This window comes from Schistocerca gregaria, chromosome 8 (genome assembly GCF_023897955.1).
Source record: "Schistocerca gregaria isolate iqSchGreg1 chromosome 8, iqSchGreg1.2, whole genome shotgun sequence".
Classification (NCBI taxonomy): Eukaryota; Metazoa; Arthropoda; class Insecta; order Orthoptera; family Acrididae; genus Schistocerca; species Schistocerca gregaria.
The window spans coordinates 330705369-330729525 of NC_064927.1; the positions used below are offsets into that span (position 1 = coordinate 330705369).

Sequence of the window (24157 nt, forward strand, 5' to 3'; positions counted from 1 at the left end):
TTTAAACAGACACAAAATCCCTAAGATTGGCGATCCTTTACAGAAGCTCAAAACTTATTGCAGAGGTCAATGTGAGATGCCTATAACAGTTTCCACAATGAAACTTTGTCTCAAAACCTGGCAAAAATCCAAAGAGATTCTGGTTGTATGTGAAATATGTTAGTGGCAAGAAACAATCAGTGCCTTCTGTGCACAATAACAATGGAGATACTACCAAAGACAGTGCTACCAAAGCAGATTTACTAAACACAGCTTTCCAAAATGCCTTCACAAAAGAAGACGAAGTAAATATTCCAGAATTTTAATCGAGAACAGCTGCCAACATGAGTAACATAGAAGTAAATATCCTCAGAGTAGTGAAGCAACTCAAATGACTTAATAAAAACAAGTCTTCTGGTACAGACTGTATACCAATTAGGTTCCTTTCAGAGTATGCTGTCGCATTAGCTTCATACTTAACAATCATATACAACTGTTCGCTCAATGAAAGATCCGTACCCAAAAGACTGGAAAGCTGCACAGGTCACACCAATATTCAAGAAAGGTAGTGGGAGTAATCCACTAAATTACAGGCCCATATTGATAACTTCAATATGCAGCCGGATTTTAGAACATATATTGTGTTCGAACATTATGAATTACTTCGATGGAAATGGTCTATTGACTCACAGTCAGCTTGGGTTTAGAAAACATTGTTTCTGTGACACACAACTAGCTCTTTATTCACATAAAGCGCTGAGTGCTATTGACAAGGGATTTCAGATTGATTCTGTATTCTTGGATTTCCAGAAGGCTCTTGACACTGTACCACACAAGATGCTCATAGTAAAATTGTGTGCTTATAGAATATTGTCTCAGTTATGTGACTGGATTTGTGATTTCCTGTCATAGAGGTCACAGTTCGTAGTAGTTGATCGAAAGTCATCGAGTGAAACAGAAGTGATTTCAGGTGTTCCCCAAGGTAGTGTTATAGGAGCTTTGGTTGGTTGGTTTGTAGCATTGAAGGGACCAGTCTGCTACAGTCATCGGTCCCTATAGGCCCTTTGCTGTTCCTTATCTATATAAACGATTTAGGAGACAATCTGAGCAGCCATCTTTGGTTGTTTGCAGATGACACTGTCATTTATCAACTAATAAAGTCATCTGAAGATCAAAACAAACTCCAAAACGATTTAGAAAAAATATCTGAATGGTGTGAAAAGTGGCAGTTAACCTTAAATAACGAAAAGTGTGAGGTCATCCACATGAGTACTAAAAGGAACTTGTTAAACTTTGGCTATACGATAAATCAGTCTAATCTAAAAGCCGTAAATTCAACTAAATACCTAGGTATTACAATTACGACCAACTTAAATTGGAAAGAACACATAGGCTAAGCAAAGCCTGCATTTTATTGGCAGCAGTGCAGGATCCTTACCAGGTAGGACTGACTGAGCACATCAAAAAAATTCAAAGAAAGGCATCACGTTTTGTATTATCATGAAATATGGGAGAGAGTGTCACAGAAACGATACAGGATTTGGGCTGGAAATCATTAAAAGAAAGGCGTTTAAGGCATTTTTCGTTGCAATGGAATCTTCTCATGAAATTTGAATCACCAAATTTCTCCCCCAAACGCAAAAATATTTTGTTGACACCGACCTACATAGGGCAGAATGATCACCACAATAAAATAAGGGAAATTAGAGCTCATACAGAAAGATATAGATGTTCATTCTTTCCGCGTGCTATACGAGATTGGAATAATAGAGAATTGTGAAGGTGGTTCCATGAACCCTCTGCCAGGCACTTAAATGTGATTTGCAGAGTATCCATGTAGATGTAGATGTAGATGTAGAAATTGCTTTTGAGGCCCCGAATTTGGCATTGTTGATTGCTGGAACATTTGCTTAAACCATGTCCTCCAGAATGCAGGCATCTTGAAGTTCTGTATAATGGCAAGGTGCATCTTTAATAATGCAACCTCACACCAGTTTGTGGTCTGTTCAAAGTCTTCTGTATCTGGTAGGGTAGTTGTAAAACAGCAATGGGATCTTCCTTTAGATTTTGGTTCCTACATTCAGTTACCCTGTTCCACCACAGTTCTAATTAACAACCAGAAAGTGATTATTTTGCTTCAGCTGTTCAAAGAAAGGTTTTTCTTGACTTCAGCCTAGGACATGATGCTTCACTCCCAAACATTGGATGACTGGAATCGCTTTCTTGGTTGTTTTTTTCCCCATCTCTGCCACTGTTCTTCACCTAATATCCTGGGGTGCTATGCCTATATGAAGGTAGATTTTAGTCAAGTGGAGTTGGTCATAGGCAACCAATTATAATGTGGCCTGTCTCATTAAGGGAGGTGTCAACAATAAAAAATCAAGACACTATAGACGGTACTGCTAGTTCTTCAGTGTATCACAAAAAACGTGAAAAACTATCAACTGTTGCAAAAAAAGCCAAGGACAATTTGGAACATGATTAGGTATGAAACAAAAAGTGGAGTAAAGCAAATCAAACAATGGAAAATCCAGGATGGAATGTAACACAACCCCCCCCCCCCCCCCCACCTCTCCCATGCCCACCACCCAACATGCAGTATTTCACTCTCCGCCATCCCTGCCATACTATCCTGCCCCCTCCTCACCCTAGCCTCCTCCTTTCCCCCACCCAGTCACCACTCCCATCAGGCACTGGTGCTGCTGCTCGCAGTGTGGTTTCAGTTGCCTGAGACTGCAGTCGTGTGTGAGTTATGTTTGAGTGAGTGAGTGTGTGTGTGTGTGTGTGTGTGTGTGTGTGTGTGTGTGGTGTGTGTGTGTGTGTGTGTTTGTGTGTGTGTGTCTATTGTTGACAAAGGCCATTAGCCGAAAGCTTTAAGTGTGAAAATCTTTTTCTTGTGCCTATCTCTGACTCAGCATCTCCGCTATATGGGATTAAGGTAAATGATATTCAATGTCCAGATGACCGTAGGAGAAGGACAGATAACATGAAATTCAACTCATTGGCTTCTAAAGAAGAAAAACTATGGACTTTTGCCCAAAATTTGAAATTTCAGGAACAAGCCAAGGACAATTTGGAACATTATTAGGTATGAAACAAAAAATGGAGTAAAATGATATTCAACTCCCTGATGACAGTAACAGAAAGGTGGAAAACATGAAATTCAACTCATTATTTATGTACTTCAGTAAATTCTTTATAACAGTAACTGAGAACACAGGGAACAAAAAATAGTCCATGAAAACAGATTCAGTAGATATACTTAAACAGGAATGCAACCACACCAGTATACATCAGTTTTGTCAATATATCTGCCAGAGAGCTCACAAATATTCTTAGGTTAATAAAATGTGGCAACTCTTGTACCTCTTATGGTTCTTATCAAAGGTAATAAAATATTGTGCTGACTTGCTAGCACCCCTGATGGTTTACATTTGGAACCAGTCAAGGTATATTTCCTGAAAGACTGATGTATGTGGTAGGAACATCCATTTATAAAAGTGAAGATAAGTAAGTGACCCCTAATTATAGACTCACCTTCCCCATCCTGTGTGCTCTTTTTTGTAAAGATAATATACAACAAAATATTGAATCACTTTTCTGGGAATTCTTTTTAACAACAGTTAAGGTTGGTTTCTGTAAATTTTTCTCTACTGAGAAAACTGTATAGTTTCATAAATTCAATTCTAGTAGATCTGAACTAGAAAAATTACTCTGTTGGAATTTTCTGTGATCTTATGGTTTTGTAGATCATTCCATTTACATGGATGGGTTCTTATTTTGATAACAGAACACTAGATCGCGTGTTAGCAAATGGCACAACAGGAAAAGAATAAATTCAGAGTGAGGAACACTAAGTATTATGTGCCATAAGGTTCTGTGCTTGGCCTCCTCCTGTTTTTAGTTACTTTAATGATTTACCCAAGATATTAAACGACTCTTAAAAATCTAAAATGTTCACTGATGATACAAGTCTACAGATAAATGGTCCAAACACATACCCACCAGATACAGCTTGGAGAATAATGGAACAGACATGAGTCTGTCTTGCAGCGAACAGTTTAACCATTAATCTTACAAAGACTCATGTTATGCACTTCCAAATAAATAAAAATGACTGAGCAGTAACAGCAGAGATCAGTAGGTGTGCACTGGATGACTCTCCATGCTGAAGCAACTTGGTATCCAGATGAATAAGAAATTGAGGTGGCACCAACATGAGGTTAGGGTAATCAAAAAGCTCATATTTCTTACAAATAGGATTTCTACCATATTTTCACTCTGTATTTTCCTGTGGCATAATCTTCAGAGCTATGCAGCTATTGTCAAAAAAGTAACTATTCTACAATAGCAGACAGTAAGAATATTATGTAAAATTAGTAACTGAACATATTGCAAAAGCCTTCTCAGGGATCTAGCGATTCTTATGCTTATGTATTAATACATATACTCCCTAACATTATGGGGTGGTTAATAACTAGAATGAATTTAGGGTGAAGTCAACAAGCATGACCACACTGTCTGTATTAAAGGTAGACATAATTTTCACATAGACTATGCAATATGCATCACTCTCCAGGGTTCGTAATGGTTTTTACATTATGGTGCAAAAATTTGCAATAAGTTGCATGTAGACATCAGGAAGGAAATTGATAATCACCATATATTCAAAACCAAAGTAAAAGAATAGCAACTCCAACAATTTATCACAATATCTGGAGTCTTACATGTAAATTTGGTATAATTATAATATGAAGTATTAAGAGAAACTACGTATTAAGAAAAACTATTGCTTTTTCTGCTGCACTACTCAGCTGTGTTTTTACACCATCTTAGTAGTAATATACAGTTTCTTTTTCTTAATATATGGTACATATAGAAAGTAATCTATGAGTAATTACCATAGTGTTCAGTGTGAGTAGATTAGCACTAGTCATACTTTGTTGTTGTATACTTTATGGAAATAGGCAGCAACGGTTGCTTCTGTATGTTAATGTTTAACTTGATTCATTCCATGTCATTGAACCTGTTCTTCATGATAGTATTTAGGGACAACAATGTGTGAATGAATGAATGTATGCTGTTGAGGAATAAATGTATGCTGATGAGCAAATGCATGACTAGTTTCCAGGAGAAGTTTGTTTGAAGAGGCAGGTGAACTGTAGGGAAAAAAGAGAGAAGTCCTTTATATTTCTGATGTTTACCATGTGAGACTTTTATGATGCAAAGTTACAGGTGAAATTATTCACTCTCTCATCTATCTTCATACCACTTCACCATGTTTAGCAAAAAAGACCTTTCTTTACTAGCATCTTGGTTGCAAACGTGGCCTGTTGTACCTTTGTTTGACCTTTCCAGTAATGATGACTGAATTATAATCAAATGTTCATAGGTATTCTTGTTCATTCAGCTGAGAGAATGAAAACAGTATATTACCTGTTACTTTACTGACAACTTGGATTACTCTGCAACATTCATCATAGAAGTGCTCAGGATATACATACTGCCTGACAAAGAATGTGAAGCATCCAGAAGACATGGTCAGATGTCAATGTATTATATTGTATAATATGTTAACTGAGGACCTAGAAATGACAGAGTGGCTCCATCCCTGCCACAGCCGCAGTGGTCCACAATCCCGTGACGACTGACACAGTCCACTTCACCCCTTCACCACCCCACACCAAACCCAGGATTATTGTGTGGTTCGGCCCCCAGTGGACCCCCAGGGAACGTATCACACCAGACGAGTGTAACCCTTATGTTTGCGTGGTAGAGTAATGGTGGTGTACACATACATCGAGAACTTGTTTGCGCAGCAATCGCCAACATAGTGTAACTGTGGCAGAATAAGGGGAACCAGCCTGCATTCACTAAGGCAGATGAAAAACCACCTAAAACCGTTCACAGACTGGCTGGTTCACCGGACCTCGACACAAATCCACCGGGTGGATTCGTGCCCGGGACCAGGAGCTCCTTTCCGCCCGGAAAGCCATGCGTTAGACCGCACAGCCAACCGGGCAGGCGATGTCAATGTAACTTCATTTTTTCATTCAGCAAACAGCATGAAAACAGAATGTCACCTGTTACTTTTACTGACAACTTGCTTACTCTGCAGTATTCATCATAGGAGTCCTTAGAATATATGTACTGCCTAACAAAGAACATGAAGTATGCAGAAGATATGTTCAGATGTCAATGTAACTTCACATATGTACGAAGCGTGAGTGAGTATGTAAATGAGTAATAGTTGCAATTCTCTGGGACAGGAGACCAGCCACCAGAGAGGATTAGTGTGTTTGTGTAGTGTTATTACCAGGCCTTGTACGTGTATATTGGGCATGAACAGTGTCAGATGTCAAGTAATCAATGCAAAGGATATGGAAATACCAGCACTGTCAGAACCTGACAGAGTCTGAAAGGAGCGTCATTGTGGGTCTGTGTTTAGATGAATGGTTGAACTGTGCAATATCCAGATTTGTCGGGCATTTGGATGTAACAGTGGCCTGATGTTGGACTGTGTGGAAACATGAGAGTAGGTACTCATCATCAAGATTATGGTCAACCAAATTTGACCTCCACATAAGAAGATCACTGTATTGTGCATGAAACACATTGTAACCTCGTCACAGTTATGGACTCCATGCAACATTCTGCGTCATCCTGCTCTAATGGTCGGAGACTAGCAGCACGTAGATTGGGAAATTACTGTCTCATGTGCAGGCTGCCATTAACATAACAACAAAAATAATTGCGTTCAGGCTGATGCTGTGACTGGTAAGCAGGGACTGCTGATGAATTGTGTAACATTGTGTTCAGCAATGAATTGCAATTGTGTGCAACCCTGGATGATCATCAATGAATATGGTGCTGACCTGGAGAGAGGTCCCATTCTTCTGTTGTCTTGGAGGGACACAGCAGTGTTACTAGTGATGTCATGGTGTGGTGAGCCATCACATTTCATATCACAGTTGGCAGTGATCGAGGGAACTCTGTAGTACAATTGTATGTCATAGACATCCGGTGTCCTCATGTGTAACCTCTCATGTGACAGTATCATTGTGCCATGTTTCAATGGAAAGTGCTTGTCCATATGTGGCATGTGTCTCTACGAGTTGTATGTGAGATGTTGAGGGACTCTCATGGCCAACATGATCCTCATATCTGTCTCTGATACAACATGTGTAGGACCAGTTCAACCATCAACTTCATCCCAGTGTCAGTATCCAGGATATTAAGGACCAGTAACAACAGTTGTGGGCCACATTGCCTCAGGAGATGATACAGTGGCTTTCTGTCACCATTTACAACTGATTCAGAGCTTTTGTGCAGGTCAGAGGGGAGTTCAACATTATACAAATAAATGGGCACATACTGTCAAGTTCTTTGCAAATATGGCTTTATTTTAGTGATCACTGAAATAATATCGTATACCCTATCCACTCACAAAATTTCATTTCATAAAAAACAGTCACCACTAGCTTTCAAGCTCTATTTCTAGTAAAAGTGCATACATTCACTCGCAGATATTCAAATGTACATGCTGACAGTAGAAGTCTCACTGGTACTTGAGCACATACGTTTGGTTGTCTATGTGGTTGTGTGTGTGTGAATGTGTGTCAAGGTATGCACATAATTATAATAAATTGTCCTACTGTGTTAAACTTTTAACATGAGATCATACCTCTTAATGAGTAGATTATGACAGAATCTTAAATTTTTATGTTTGCTCAGTAACTACACTCTGGAAATGGAAAAAAGAACACATTGACACCGGTGTGTCAGACCCACCATACTTGCTCCGGACACTGCGAGAGGGCTGTACAAGCAATGATCACACGCACGGCACAGCGGACACACCAGGAACTGCGGTGTTGGCCGTCGAATGGCGCTAGCTGCGCAGCATTTGTGCACCGCCGCCGTCAGTGTCAGCCAGTTTGCCGTGGCATACGGAGCTCCATCGCAGTCTTTAACACTGGTAGCATGCCGCAACAGCGTGGACGTGAACCGTATGTGCAGTTGACGGACTTGAGCGAGGGCGTATAGTGGGCTTGCGGGAGGCCAGGGTGTACATACTGCCGAATTGCTCAACACGTGGGGCGTGAGGTCTCCACAGTACATCGGTGTTGTCGCCAGTGGTCGGCGGAAGGTGCACGTGCCCGTCGACCTGGGACCGGGACCGCAGCGACGCACGGATGCACGCCAAGACTGTAGGATCCTACACAGTGCCGTAGGGGACCGCACCGCCACTTCCCAGCAAATTAGGGACACTGTTGCTCCTGGGGTATCAGCGAGGACCATTTGCAACCGTCTCCATGAAGCTGGGCTACGGTCCTGCGCACCGTTAGGCGCCGTCTTCCGCTCACGCCCCAACATCGTGCAGCCCGCCTCCAGTGGTGTCGCGACAGGCGTGAATGGAGGGACGAATGGAGACGTGTCGTCTTCAGCGACGAGAATCGCTTCTGCCTTGGTGCCCATGATGGTTGTATGCGTGTTTGGCGCCGTGCAGGTGAGCGCCACAATCAGGACTGCATACGACCGAGGCACACAGGGCCAACGCCTGGCATCATGGTGTGGGGAGCGATCTCCTACACTGGCCGTACACCTCTGGTGATCGTCGAGGGGACACTGAATAGTGCACGGTACATCCAAACCGTCATCGAACCCATCGTTCTACCATTCCTAGACCGGCAAGGGAACTTGCTGTTCCAACAGGACAATGCACGTCCGCATGTATCCCGTGCCACCTAACATGCTCTAGAAGGTGTAAGTCAACTACCCTGGTCAGCAAAATCTCCGGATCTGTCCCCCATTGAGTATGTTTCGGACTGGATGAAGCGTTGTCTCACATGGTCTGCACGTACAGCACGAACGCTGGTCCAACTGAGGCACCAGGTGGAAATGGCATGGCAAGCCGTTCCACAGGACTACATCCAGCATCTCTACGATTGTCTCCATGGGAGAATAGCAGCCTGCATTGCTGTGAAAGGTGGATATACACTGTACTAGTGCCGACATTGTGCATGCTCTGTTGCCTGTGTCTATGTGCCTGTGGTTCTGTCAGTGTGATCATGTGATGTATCTGACCCCAGGAATGTGTCAATAAAGTTTCCCCTTCCTGGGACAATGAATTCACGGTGTTCTTATTTCAATTTCCAGGAGTGTATATGAAATACTGCAAATCAAAGTTTTGTTGTCCCTGGGAGCCATTAGACAGGCACCTGCAAATGATAGCTTGCACTATGGACTATGTTAGCATTTTAGTAACATGGATAATGACCAGCTGGTACCAAAAATCATGTTAATAGTCATACACTAAATGAGACTATGGGTAAAACTACTTAATGTTTAGAAGGATAACAAATTAAATTTGAGTTGACACACAGGCAAATCAATTGTGAAGTCAAGTTTAATATGAGTCAACTTATTTTATGGGCTTTACAACTCAAATTTCACATGAAAATATTCTTCTGGGGCAGTGAAGCTGAAGGAAATAATATATCCATTCAGAAAATGTGTAAACATAAAGTAGATAATTACGCAGCATGCAGAGACCTCTTTGAATCACAATTGTGATTTACATGACCAAAACATGAGAAATAAACATAATTTTTATGTACACTTTGCTTCCTTTTATGTAGGAATCAAAAAGGAGATCTACATCACGAAACTGATTACCAAAACTTTGAGTAAAGAAATGACCACCTTTACAGTAACACCGCTGGACCAGGGAAACCTGTAAAGCCTGCTGGTCTGTCTGGCAAAATATTAACAGATATGTTCCAGCAGGATCAAAATAATCTTCAAACCTTTCACTCTGAGCCCAGAAAACTAGATGTATCCTAACGTTGTCAAAATGTGGCCTGGCTACCAGCAGTAGACTTACAAACAACTCAAGATATCAGCTGTATAGAAGTGCCCTTAAGATGACAATCTGAAACCTCTTGTTTACTGCCCAGGGTTAGCAAAAATATTCTTCTGTTCTTACATATTAATATACAGTCTTTAAGAAAGAAGTTGGGAGAATTGCAGTACTGGTTAGAAACTTCCAACTGTGGTATACTTAGTGTAAATGAACACTGGCTACATTAATCAGAAATTGACCTCAAGATTACATTTGGTTACTCCTTAACCAGTAGTTACTGCAGAACAATACTTAACTATTGATGTCACAGACCTACATGTAGACACCACCTTTTAGGCTGCAGTTGTACATATACCTAAACATAATATTATTGTTGCATCTGCATATCGCACACCATCTTCTAGTGAATATGAATTTATAGTAAATTTAAAAAAAACTGTTAGTCTTCCTAACTAAACCTAAATATAAATACCAAAGAATCTTAATTTTTGGTGATATTGATATGGATATCAGGGTACAGAGTCATATCATATTGGAATTCTTGGATAGCCTAAGAGCTTTTGATTGCTATTGTCTAAATGATAAGCCTACAAGACATAATGCATGCTTAGACGATATAATAAGTAATATCCATGAAAATAATGTTGAAATTGGAGTAGTCAAGTTAGGCCTTGCTGACCATGATGGCCTATGGATTACAGTTCCAGACAGCATTCCAGATGAACAACACAAAACTCTTAGACCTATGAATGAATGCAACATAAGAGAGCTTAGAACTAGATTAAGGTAAGTTAACTGGAATGACATCTTACACAAAGATGTGTGAGTGAATAACACAAGCAAATTATTTATAGAGGAAATTGCAAGAATATTTGACGAGTGTTGTCCCAGATTAGTAAACAGACATAATAATAACCAAGCTCATAAACCACAGAGACTAAATAATTGGTTTACACCATACCTTAACAGCATCATGATTATGCTTCTTATGTTTAAGGATAGATCTCATAACAGCAGCTAGTACAAATAGATGTACATTAGAATAAGAAAAATTTATAGATGTGAAATAAGCTTCCCAAAATGTAGGGCGAATGATAACTATATTCTTAAATCCAGAAACAGTTGTAAAGCTGCCTGGGAAGCAATTAAAAGTGAAATAAATAGACCAACAACTCAACTAGCTATACCTATAACTCCAGATATCTTAAACTTACACTTTATTAACTTCAGTTTACAACAAGATTTGTCTCCCCCCCCCCCCCCCCCCCCCCCCCTCAACGCCATGCTTGATGCTAAAACTCTTTTAGATTCAAATAAGAATGTGGTTCATAATTCTGCTGGGCAACAGTAACTGAAAATTATGTTAGCAAGAAATAGGCAAACTAAGTAGTTCTAGAGCAGAGGACTTCTATGGTCTGTCAAACTTTGTCATAAAGAAGATATCAGGTGATCTTCTGCCCCCTCTAACCACTCTCATTAACTGTATATTACAGCAAGGGATTTTCCCCTGACTGTTTGAAAATAGCAGTAACCAATCCCATATTTAAGAAAGGAGATAAATCAAATCCAAGTAATTATCACCCTATCTCATTAATCCCAATAATATCTAAAATAATCGAAGACTGTGTTCCCCAACAAATGAATCACTATTTTGAGAAGAATAACTTGTTAAGTAACAGTATGGATTCAGGTCTAAACTATCCACAGTTAAAGCAGTTGAAAATATTGTTAGTGATTTATATGATGGCTTTGAAAATAAATTAATCTCATGCTACTATCCTAGACCTAAAGCATTTGACACTGTATCTCATAGTACTTTGATCACAAAATTAAGACACTACAGCATGGAAGAGGACACCCTGAAATTATTAGAATCCTCCTTAAGCAACAGAGTACAATTTGTTAGTGTAAATAGGTAGCTGTCAAACCCACAAACAATAAAAGAGGTGTGCCACAGGGCTCCATACTTCGCCCCTACCTGACACGTTCCACATCATTACGAAGTGTCGTATTCATGATCTATGGAACAAGTATTAATCTAATCTAATCTAATCTAATCTAATCTAGTGTATGTTAATGATATGCCACAGTATTTACCCTGTAAAACAGTCCTCTATGCGGATGATACAACTTTTATCAATTCAGGACAGACTCTTGAATCTGTACGAGAAAGATATAGTATAATATTTGAAAAACCGGTTCATTGATTTAGTTCAAACTCCCTAACACTAGATCGACGTGTTGTATCAAACAAAGAAAATAAGTCTGTTAAACTGTTAGAAATGATGATGATGAGAAACTTAGCTGGGATAAACATATCACATATGTCTGTTATAAACTTGCACATCTTATGTTCCTACTTGATAAGCTTAGGAATAATGTCAGCCAAAACTTACTGCTGCATTCATATTTTGCTTATATCCTCCCCCATCTTTCAGATGGTATTCTCCTCTGGGGAAATTCTCCCAATTCAGTATCAATTTTCAGATGGCAAAAAAAAGCTCTTTGATGTATAGTGGGTTTATCTACAAAGGATACATGCAGGAAACATTTCAAAAAACTTAACATCATGACAGTTCCTTGTTTGTACATCTATTATTGCTTATTACATGTAAACGAAAACATAACTCAATATCCCCTTAGGTCATCTGTCCACATCCTTAATACAAGACGAAACCACACAATTGATCTTGCCATACTCTAGATTGTCTAAGATACATAATTGTTATAAAATATGTAGGCCTTGAACTGTTTAATATGCTCCCTAAAATTGTACAAACAGTGTCTGAAAATAAATTTAAGACAACATTGGGTCAATGGCTCAAAATTAAAGCATTTTACTCAGCTGATGAATATGAAGATTTTAATTATGGCAGATTTGCTGTTTTAACATAGAGAAAGGTACCTCTGCCTGTAGTAAGACCTAAATTTGGGAAAAACAATATCTAACATATAGGCATAATAGACCTATTTCAAGTGCTCTATATTTGTATCAATATCTTAGGATAATGACATAGTGTTATTAACATGTATATGATAATGACATAATGTCATCAACATGAATGCTCCCTGCTTAATATAAATTTGTATAATGTTTTCTTTTTTATTGTAAAATTAACGATATATAAAATTCCAATGTATTGCTATTGTACTACACTAACATTCATATATGATTTATATATACATTATTATGAGAATTATAACCCATCTTTATACTGTAATTGAATTTATTGACAAAGCCCATTGTATAAGAAAATACTGAACGGCTAATAAAGATTCTTATTCATTCTTGTCATCAGTCTAATGAGTGCTTTGATACAGCTCTCCACAGCAGTCTGTCTTGTGCAAGTCTTTTCATGTTCACTTAACTACTGCATCCCATGTCTGCATACCATATCTATTACAGTCTGCTTACTATATTCAGTCCTTGGTCTCCCTTGACAATTTTTATTTTCCCTCAGTTCCCTCCATTACAAAATTAAAAACTCCTTGAATCTCCCATGATATGTCCCATGCCAATCTTTTCCTTCCTTTAGTCAAGTGGTGCGATGAAGTTCTTTTCTCTCCAATTGCATTCAGTACCTCTTGATTAGTTACTTCATCTACCACTCCAATCATTAGTATTCTTCTGTAGCTCTTTGTTTCAAAAGCTTCTGTACTATTTATTGTCCATGTTTCCCTTCCTTATAATGCTACATATACTCTCAGAAAAGTACTTCACAATCATGCTTTATTAATCTAACTTTTTGGTAGTAGTAAATCTGGCAGAGTCTGCCTTCTTTGGTAGTGGAACTGAGATATTATTCATGAAGTCTGAGGGTATTTGGCCTGCTAGTGGATTCCTTCTCATCCTGGGGGTCTGAGTGGCCTGGCCTTCATTCTTAACCTTTCCCAACCTACCCTTCTCTGCTCCATGAGGAGGTAATTGGAAGTAATTAGTACTATAAAGTTTGAATAGACAGAGAGATGGGGAGAGAGAGAGAGAGAGAGAGAGAGGGGGGGGGGGGGGGGGAGCGGGGGGAGGGAGGGGAGGGAGGAGAGAGAGAGAGAGAAGAGAGAGAGAGAGGAGAGAGAGAAGAGAGAGAGAGTGAGAGAGGGAGGGAGGGAAGAGGGAGAGAGTGAGAGCCACATGTATGGGCTGTCCTAAATATTTCACCTTTTGAAGCTAAACACTGGTTACCAATTCTGTCTCCCCTATTTCCCATATTACAGTTAGTCACTGACTCATTCTATCTTTGAAGCTCTGAACAATATCTAATTGTTTCTTTGAAGCTCTGGACAATCTCTACTTGTTTCAACTTATCCAGGTTCTGTCTCCTTAATTTTCTGATCTTTTTGCAGTTTCCTTCAAACTTCAGTCTGTATTTCATAACAAATAAATTATTATCACAGTTGACATCAGCTTCTGGATATCTCTTACATTTAAAAACCTGATTCGTAGATCTCCTGTCTTACCCACACTACAATCTACTCTACTTTAAGCTTTCTGTCATCTTCAGGTTTCCTCCTTATATATAACCTTATTTTCATGATTGTTAAACAGTGTCTTTGTAAAAGGTTAAATCATACTATGTGTAATAATTCTATGAGATAACATCCCCTTTCATTCCTATGGCCCCAGTCCACATTCTCCTACCATGCCTAGTATCACTGTGTTTGCTCCTAAATATCTAATTTGTCTAATGTCCCCCAACAAAGATATACAGCATTTTGATTTTTCACCGTTATGCAAAAAAAGTGCAATGTAAACATCACTCTCACCAAATGTTAACATGAAGATGTTTGCATTATTGCTCAGTTTTTTGACTCTTGCACATGTTACCTGATTCTTGTGACTTGTTTGCATCATATATCCAAAACCAAAACCAGGTAGTGTTTTTTTTTTTTTTCATTATTCTTCTGACTGGTACGATGTGGCCTGCCACAAATTCCTCTCCTGTGCCAAATTCTTCATCTCAGAGTAACACTTGCAACTTACATCCTCAGTTATTTTATGAGAAGGAAAGTTTCTACTCGACATATAGCAGAGAGGCTGAATTACAGATAGGCAAAAAAAAAGACTTACACAATTAAAGCTTTTGGCCATTTGCCTTCATCAACAATAGGCACACATATGCACACACACACACACACACACACACACACACACACACTCACGTAAATGCAACTCACACACACGATTGCAGTCTCAGGCAACTGAAACCACACTGCGAGCAGCACCAGTGCATGATGGGAGTGGTGACTGGGTAGGGGTAACGAGGCGGCTGGGTTGGATAGGAGGAGGAGGGCTGTATGGCGGGGGTGGCAGCCAGTGAAGTGCTGCAGGTTAGACAGAGGGTATGGGGGAGATGGGGAGGGGGAGTAGTGGAAAATGAGAGAAATAAAAAGACTGGGTGTGGTGGTGAAATGATGGCTTTGTAGTGCTGGAATGGGAACAAGGAAGGGGCTGGATGGGTGAGTACAATGACTAATGAAGATTGAGGCTAGGAGGGTTATGGGAACATAGGATGTATTCCAGGGAAAGTTCCCACCTGTGCAGTTCAGAAAAGCTGTGTTAGTGCGAAGGATCCACATGGCACAGGCTGTGAAGCAATCATTGAAATGAAGGATATTATGTTTGGCAGCTTGTTCAGCAACAGGGTGGGCCACTTGTTTCTTAGTCACAGTTTGTTGGTGGTCATTCATGTATACAGACACCTTGTTAGTTGTCCTGCCTACATAACATGCAGCACAGTGGTTGCAGCTTCGTTTGTAGATCAGATGACCAGTTTCACAGGTAGTCCTGCCTTTAATGGGATAGGTGATGTTAGTGGCTGTACTGTAGTAGGATTGTGGTGGTAGGATGTATGGGACAGGTGTTGCATCTAGGCCTATTATAGGGGTATGAGCCATGAGGTAAGAGATTGGGAGCAGGCATTGTGTAACGATGGATGAGCGTATTGTGTATGTTTGGTGGATGGCAGAATACCACTGTGGGAGGGGTGGGAAGTATAGGGGCAGGACATTTCTCATTTCAGGGCATAATGAGAGGTAATCGAAACCCTAGCACAGAATGGAATTCAGTCGCTCCAGTCCTGGGTGGTACTGAGCTACGAGGGAATGCTCCTCTGTGGCTGGGAGGTGATGGGAGACAGGAATGATAAGGCACGGGAGATTTGTTTTTGTACTAGGTTGGGAGGAGAATTACAATAAGAGAAGGCTTCAGTGAGACCCTCAGTATATTTCAAGAGGGACTGCTCATCATTGCAGATATGATGACTGTGGGGGGCTAGGCTGTGTGGAAGGGACTTCTTGGTATGGAATGGGTGGCAGCTGTCAAAGTGGAGGTATTGCTGGTCGTTAGTAGGTTTGATGTGGACAGAGGTACTGATATAGCCATCTTGGAGGTGGAGGTTAAGGTCTAGGAAGGTGGCTTGTTGGGTTGAGTAGGACCAGGTGAAGCAAATGGGGGGAGAAGCTGTTGAGGTTCTGGAGGAATTTGGATAGGGTGTCCTCACCTTTGATCCAAACAGCAAAGATGTCATCATGAATCTGAACCAGGTGAGGGGTTTAGGATTCTGGGTTTTTAGGAAGGATTCCTGTAGATGTCCCATGAATAGGTGGGATAGGATGGTGCCATGTGGATGCCTATAGCCATACCCCAGAATTGTTTGTAGGTAATGCCTTCAAAGGAGAAGTAATTGTGGATGAGGTTATAGTTGGTCATGGTGACTAGGAAGGAGGTTGTTGGTTTGGAATCCATCGGGCTTTGGGAAAGGTAGTGTTCAATAGTAATAAGGCCATGGGCATTAGGAATGTTAGTGTACAAGGAGGTGGCATCAATATTGATGACTAGGGCACCATGCGGTAAAGGGTCAGGAACTGTGGAGAGTCAGTGGAGAAACTGGTTGGTATAGGAGGATAGGTTCCATGTAAAAGGTTGAATGTGTTGGTCTACGAGAGCACAGTGGGGGCACAGTAACTGGCAGCAATAGGGCATCCTGGGTGGTTATGTTTATGGGCTTTAGGAAGTTGCCTTGTTAATGAAGGTCAATGTCCCTAAGCTTTAATTGTGAAAGTCTTTTTGTTGTGCCTATCTGCAACTGAGCATCTCCTCTATATGGTGGGTAGAAACTTTCAATATTGTTATATTCCATCATGGCTTTTTCATTGTTTGATCCTCAATTATTTGTTGGATGTATTCTAATCTCTTTCTTCCTCTACAGTTTTTGCTCTCTACAGCTACCTCTAGTACCATGGAAGTCATTTCCCAATGTCTTAACAGATGTCCTAACATCCTGTCCCTTCTCCTCATCAGTGTTTTCCATACATTCCTTTTCTCTCTGATTCTGTGCAGAACCTCCTCATTCCTTACCTTAACATTCCACCTAATTTTATATATTTGTCCGTAGCACCACATCTCAAATGCTTCGATTGTCTTCTGTTTCAGTTTTCTTACAATCCATGTTTCACTACATACAATGCTGTGCCTAAATATACATTCTCAGAAATTTCTTCCTCAAATTAAGGCCTATGTTCAATACTAATAGACTTCTCTTGGCCAGGAATGCCCCTTTTGCCAGTGCTAGTCTTCTTTTTATGCCCTCCTTCCTCCATCTGTCATTGGTTATTTTGCTACCTAGGCAGTAGAATTTCTTAACATCATCTGTTTCATGACCATCAGTCCTTATGTTAAGTTTCTCACTGTTCTCATTTTTGCTACTTCTCATTGCTTTCATCTTTCTTCGATTTACTCTCAATCCATATTCTGTACTCATTAGATTGTTCATTGCACTCAGCAGATCTTGTAATTCTTCTTCACTTTCACTCAGGATAGCAATGTCATCAGTGAATTGTATCACTGATATCCTTTCACCTTGAATTTTAATCCAACTCCTGAACCTTTCTATTATTTCCATCATTACTTCTTTGATATATAGACTGAACAGTAAGGGCAAAAAACAACATACCTGTCTTACACTCTTTTTAATACGAGCACTTCATTCTTGGTCATCCACTCTTATTATTCCCTCTAGGTTCTTGTACAAATCATATATTATCCATCTCTCCCCATAGCTTGCCCATATTTTTCTCAGAACATCGAACATCTTGCAGCATTTTACATTGTTGAACACTTTATCCAGATCAACAAATCCTATGAATGTGTATTGATTTTTCATTACTTGTGCCTCCATTATAAACTGCAATGTCAGAATTGCCTCTCTGTTACCTTTACCTTTTCTAAAGCCAAACTGATTGTCTTCTAACACAGCCTCAATTTTCTTTACCATTCTTCTGTCATTTAGAAATTTTTGAAATGTTGAAATGCAAACACAATATGTACTGCATCTGTGCTGTGTGAAATTGCTGCTTTCCACTGTTCATGCAGTGATACACATGCAAAACTACTTTACACTGACAACGTTTTTTTGTGCCAGGGTAACAAATTTGTAATACAGAAAATTAGCAAAAACTAATATTGTATAATGTGGAAAGAAGTAGGTTCATTCAGTATACATACCTTGTCATCTCCAGCATTGTAATACCTATAGTACACTGCCACAGTGAAATCATATAAAATTATTATTGTTAGTATCATTACTTGGTAAGTATTGTACTTCATCTCACTCCAGTTCTGGAAGAAAAAAATAAAAAATGATTTATTAGTCAAAATGAAACTTGAAAATAAGAAACAATGTATGGAAACTTAATCAGAAGAAATGTCTATTACATCATAAAAAAATTAAACAGAATAATAAATAAAACTGAAATTAAAACACAATAAAATAATATTTTTTTCAAGGAAGTAATATGAAAATTAATACATTAAAATACTGTTCCAGAATATCCTCTGAGGAGCCATTTAAGTGTCAGATATGAGTATAAAATATTGTCAAACATTCAAATATTGCAGTTTGATACCAACTATGTTGTTATAATTACTATGTGGACTACACACTAGTTAACAAAGAAGTTCTGACTAGAAATCAAATAGAAAGCTCATGACCACATGAAATTCAAGTATTCATAATATCCACACTCAGTAATTAGTAGGAATATTTTTGTTAATATTGAAGCTGAATTCTTTAATGACTACCAATGTTCACTAGTATTTGTATTTTCCTCACATTCTGTTTACATTGTATACATTGTTTCATCAAAGTTTTCAGTACAATAGGCCAGCAATGTAAAATACTTGCAACATTGTTTGTAACTAAAGAGACATTGTGCCATCCTTTATTATAAAAGTAAACATACTGATTTTCAGCCCTAGCAATCATTCTGAACTATATAGCTACTATTAAATGAAAACAAATTAAATTTGCAACTCCAATTTATGTTAGGAAAATGACACACTTATATTTTGTTTATAAATTAATCAAATGTAATTTGCATTGTTAATTTCTGTACATTATCTTGTTTCACATTTCTAAATTGTTTATTTCACAAACTACCTATGCATACCAATCAGGAAGTAATTTCCATAAATTACTCTGTCCACAGTTTATGTCTGTGTATTAATTTTATATTGTAATGTTCTAAATTTGCATCTTAAACAATACTACTGATTGTTACTAAAAGTATAAATAGACGTGCAACAGCACTGTCATTGTGCAGATTGTAGTCAGTTTTCAGAGGGTCAAAATGTAGCCAGTTTGTAATGCCAACTGTTCATTACCGGATGCCACCTATATATACAGATCTGAAAAATATAAATCTACTTAGGAGATGTATGCATAGTCTCTCTCAGAATGCAAATGAAAGCTTCAACAGCTGCATATGGGAGACAATACCCATAGCTGTAGTTGTTGGGCTGACAGTGCTCAAGGTTTTTTTAGGCTAGGCAGTAGTGCAAGATGTCCTGATGAACACTCACCAGTCGACGTACAGGCAGAGAAATCAGGACATGCTCAGTGTAAAGACATTTCAGCTATCAAGGTATTAGCAGTAAATTTTCAGAGTGTTCGGAATGAAATTCCTGAATTTACTGCCCTCCAGGAAGCATGTGGCACACAAATTAGGACTGAGACCTGGCTGAACCCTGAGATAGGAAGTTCTGAAATAATTAGTGAGGGTTGGAATGTGTATCGGAAAGACAGATTAGACACCATAGGAGGTGGTGTCTTCATTGCAATTGATAAAAATATTGTGTCTACTGAGGTTGAAGTAGAGTGTGATTGTGAAGGTATATGGACACATTTAACAGGGCTAGAGGAAATAAAGTTAATTGTGTGGTGTTATTACTGGCCACCAGGTTCCACCATGACAGTTCTAGACTCATTCAAAGGATGTCTACATTCTGTATTACAGAAGTAAACGGATCACGCTATATCTGTCGGAGGCGACTTCAACCTACCTAGTATAGAGTGGGATGTCTATGGATTCATTACAGGTGGTACAGACTAACCATCATGTGAATTATTTTTGAACACATTATCCTAAAACTGTCTTGAGCAGCTAAATCGACAGTCAACTGTCTGCTGAAACGTATGAGTTCGGCTACGTATGCCATTAGGGTTATTGCAAATTTTGGTGATAAGAATCTCAGTAAATTAGCTTACTATGCCTACTTTCATTCAATGCTTTCATATGGTATCATATTCTGGGGTAATTCATCGTTGAGTAGAAAAGTATTCATTGCTCAAAAACGTGTAATCAGAATAATTGCTGGAGTCCACCCACGGTCATCCTGCAGACATCTATTTAAGGATCTAGGGATCCTCACAGTATATATATTCACTTATGAAATTTGTTGTTAATAATACAGCCCAGTTCAAGAGTAATAGCAGTGTGCACAGCTATAACACCAGGAGAAAGGATGATCTTCACTATGCAGGGTTAAATCTGACTTTGGCACAGAAGGGGGTAAATTTTTCTGCCACAAAAGTCTTTGGTCACCTAACAAACAGCATCAAAAGCCTGACAGATAATCAACCAACATTTAAAAATAAATTAAAAGAATTTCTAGATGTCAACTCCTTCTACTCATTGTCTGAATTTTTAGATATAAATTAAGGGAGGAAAAGAAACTAACTTAAGCTTTAGTGTCATGCAATATTTTGTGTAATGTAATATCTTGTACAGACATCTTTTTTTAACCTGACACGTTCCACATCATTACGAAGTGTCGTATTCATGATCTATGGAACAAGTATTAATCTAATCTAATCTCTAATCTAATCAATGTGTAATGGAAATATTTTAGATCTGGTAGCCACCAACAGACCAGACCTCATCGACGGTGTCAGTGTTGAGACAGGGATTAGTGATCATGATGTTGTCATTATGACTATGGTTATGAAAGTCAAAAAGTCAGTCAAGAAGCCTAGGAGATTATTCTTACTAGAAAGAGCAGATAGCAGTTTTTAGCATCCCAATTAGTAAATAAATTGACTTCATTTACTTCTGGTACGATGGACGTGGAAGAATTATGGGCAAATTTTGAACACATTGTAAATCACGCATTGGACAAGTATGTGCTGAAAAAGTGGGTTATGGATGGTTTAACAGCGAAATTTGGAGAATGCTCTGGAAGCAAAGGCAGTTGCACTCACGATACAAGAAAGATTGGGAGGATGAGGACAGGCAAAAGTTAGTAAAAAGAGCGATGTGCAAAGCATTCAACCACTACCACCATCATACCTTAGCAAAAGATCTTGCTGAAAGCCCAAGTAAATTCTGGTCTTACGTAAAATCGGTAAATGGGTCGAAGGCTTCCATCCAGTCACTCACTGATCAGTCTGGCCTGGCAATGGAAGACAGCAAAACGAAAGCTGAAATTTTAAATTTAGCTTTTGAGAAATCTTTCATGCAGGAGGATCATACAAACATACCGCTGTTTGAGTCTCGTAAAGATTCCCAGATGGAGGACATAGTGATAGACATCCCTGGGCTTGTGAAGCAGCTGAATGGGTTGAAAATAAATAAATTGCCAGGCCCTGATGGGATTACAACCCAGTTTTATGGAGAATACTCTACTGCATTGGCTCCTTACTTAGCTTGCATTTATCGCAAATATCTTTCCCAATGTAAAGTCCCGAGTGACTGGAAAAAAGCGCAGGTGACGCCTGTATATAAGAAGGGTAGAAGGATGGATCCTCAAAATTACAGACCAATATCCTTAACATCGGTTTGTTGCAGGCTTCTTGAACATATTCTCAGTCTGAATATAATGAATTTCCTTGAGACAGAGAAGTTGCTGTCCATGTATCAGCACGACTTTAGAAAGCATCGCTCCTGCGAAATGTAACTCGCCCTTTTTTTACATGATATCTTGCGAACCATGGATGAAGGGTATGAAACGGATGCCATATTCCTTGACTTCTGGAAAGCAATTAACTTGGTGCCTCACTGCAGGCTCCTATCTAAGGTATGAGCATATGGGAATGGTTCCCAAGTATGTGAGTGGCTCAAAGACTTCTTAAGTAATAGAACCCAGTACGTTGTCCTCGATGGTGAGTGTTCATCGGAGGTCAGGGTATCATCTGGAGTGCCCCAGGGAAGTGTGGTAGGTCTGCTGTTGTTTTCTATCTACATAAATGATCTTTTGGATAGGGTGGATAGCAATGTGCAGCTGTTTGCTGAAGATGCTGTGGTCTACAGGAAGGTGTCATCGTTGAGTGACTGTAGGAGGATACAAGATGACGGACAGGATTTGTGATTGGTGTACAGAATGGCAGCTAACTCTAAATATAGATAAATGTAAATTAATGCAGATGAATAGGAAAAAGAATCCTGTAATGTTTGAATACTCCATTAGTAGTGTAGCACTTGTCACAATCAAGTTGATTAAATATTTGGGCGTAACATTGCAGAGTAATATGAAGTGGGACAAACATGTAATGGCAGTTGTGGGGAAGGCAGATAGTCATCTTCAGTTCATTGGTAGAATTTTGGGAATATGTGGTTCATCTGTAAAGGAGATCACTTATAAAACATTAATATGACCTATTCTTGAGTACTGCTTGAGCATTTGGGATCACTATCAGGTCAGATTGAGGGAGGACATAGAAGTAATTCAGAGGCGGGCTGCTAGATTTGTTACTGGTAGGTTTGCTCATCACCCGAGTGTTGCGGAAATGCTTCAGGAACTCGGGTGGGAGTTTCTGGAGGAAAGGAGGCATTCTTTTCATGAATCGCTACTGAGGAAATATAGAGAACCAGCATTGGAGGCTGACTGCAGTACAATTTTACTGCTGCCAACTTACATTTTGCGGAAAGACCACAAAGATAAGATAAGAGAGATTAGGTCTTGTACAGAGGCATATAGGCAGTCATTTTTCCCTTGTTCTGTTTGGGAGTGGAACAGGGAGAGAAGACGCTAGTTGTGGTACGAGGTATCCTCCGCCACGCACTGTATGGTGGATTGCGGAGTATGTATGTAGATGTAGATATAGATTGGTGTAATGGATGCAATAATGACATTCAATGATGGCATAATTTCAAGGATCAATGTCGAACATCTGGATGGGGTGGAATATGGCCTCAGGTATAACTACTATTGATAAGCAGCCGGTAACCAAAGCAGAGACAGCTGCAGAAGCTGCTACCAAGGAGTCAAGGATAAAGAAACGAATGAAGAGAAAGAGTATGGAAGATAAGGAAACAGGAGAACAACTGGAGTTGGCAGCTGGAATGCTTTAAACAAGTATAGTGGTAAGTTAATAAATCTGTAAATCTTCTTTTATGATTTACCAAAAACTTGACTTTTCATCATTCAAGTACATTTTTTTCCTAAATGGCTGAAGTTAAACTCACAAAAATTGGCACAGATACTTAGAATGACCTCCTCTACCTCCCTTCCCTAATATTTCCTGAAAAATATATAACATGATGAAGATATCAGTGATATTTGAGCTTCATTTTTAAATACTTTTGTTGTAATAAAATAAATCACTTGTCTTTTTCACGGATCAGCATCAGGGAAGGGAATTGGAGGCATAAGATTCTTATGTGAATATTGTCTGTACTCTTGATTCTTTTTCCAAGCTGTGCAGTCAGTGGTTCCAAAGGAAACAGTACTGCAATGAAATAGTGTTCTGTTGTTTATACGATTATAAATATTGTTGTCAGTACCAAAATATAACAAATATCTCAATGATGTTTTGGGAAATGCTTTGACTAATGGCCCTAATTGTGTATAAGACTTTTGAGCTATCTCTCATTTATAGATCAGGTGCACTATGAGGGTGAAGATAATGCTAAAAATGCAGCCCGTGCAGGGGCATGACACCTTAATGCTCTTTTCACCTCAGTGAACGAATAACCATTCTTGAGCAATGCATTGGTGAGATATTTTAATTCTACATCAAGCAGCTCTGGTTTTCAGATTTT

At 39.2% G+C, this 24157-nt stretch overlaps 1 protein-coding gene across 3 annotated transcripts in view; it reads right to left on the bottom strand.

Moving 5' to 3' along the window:
- LOC126284385 (protein rhomboid-like) overlaps window positions 1-24157 on the bottom strand; it is a 113840-nt gene that overhangs the window by 11459 nt on the left and 78224 nt on the right. For 2 of the 3 annotated variants that reach the window (XM_049983271.1, XM_049983272.1), the window contains one exon: window positions 18345-18458. In XM_049983271.1, coding sequence (XP_049839228.1) covers window positions 18345-18458 — 114 coding nt within the window. Of the gene's footprint in view, window positions 1-12240; window positions 12370-18344; window positions 18459-24157 lie in introns of all 3 variants that reach the window. The other variant, XR_007551475.1, reaches the window with a different exon arrangement.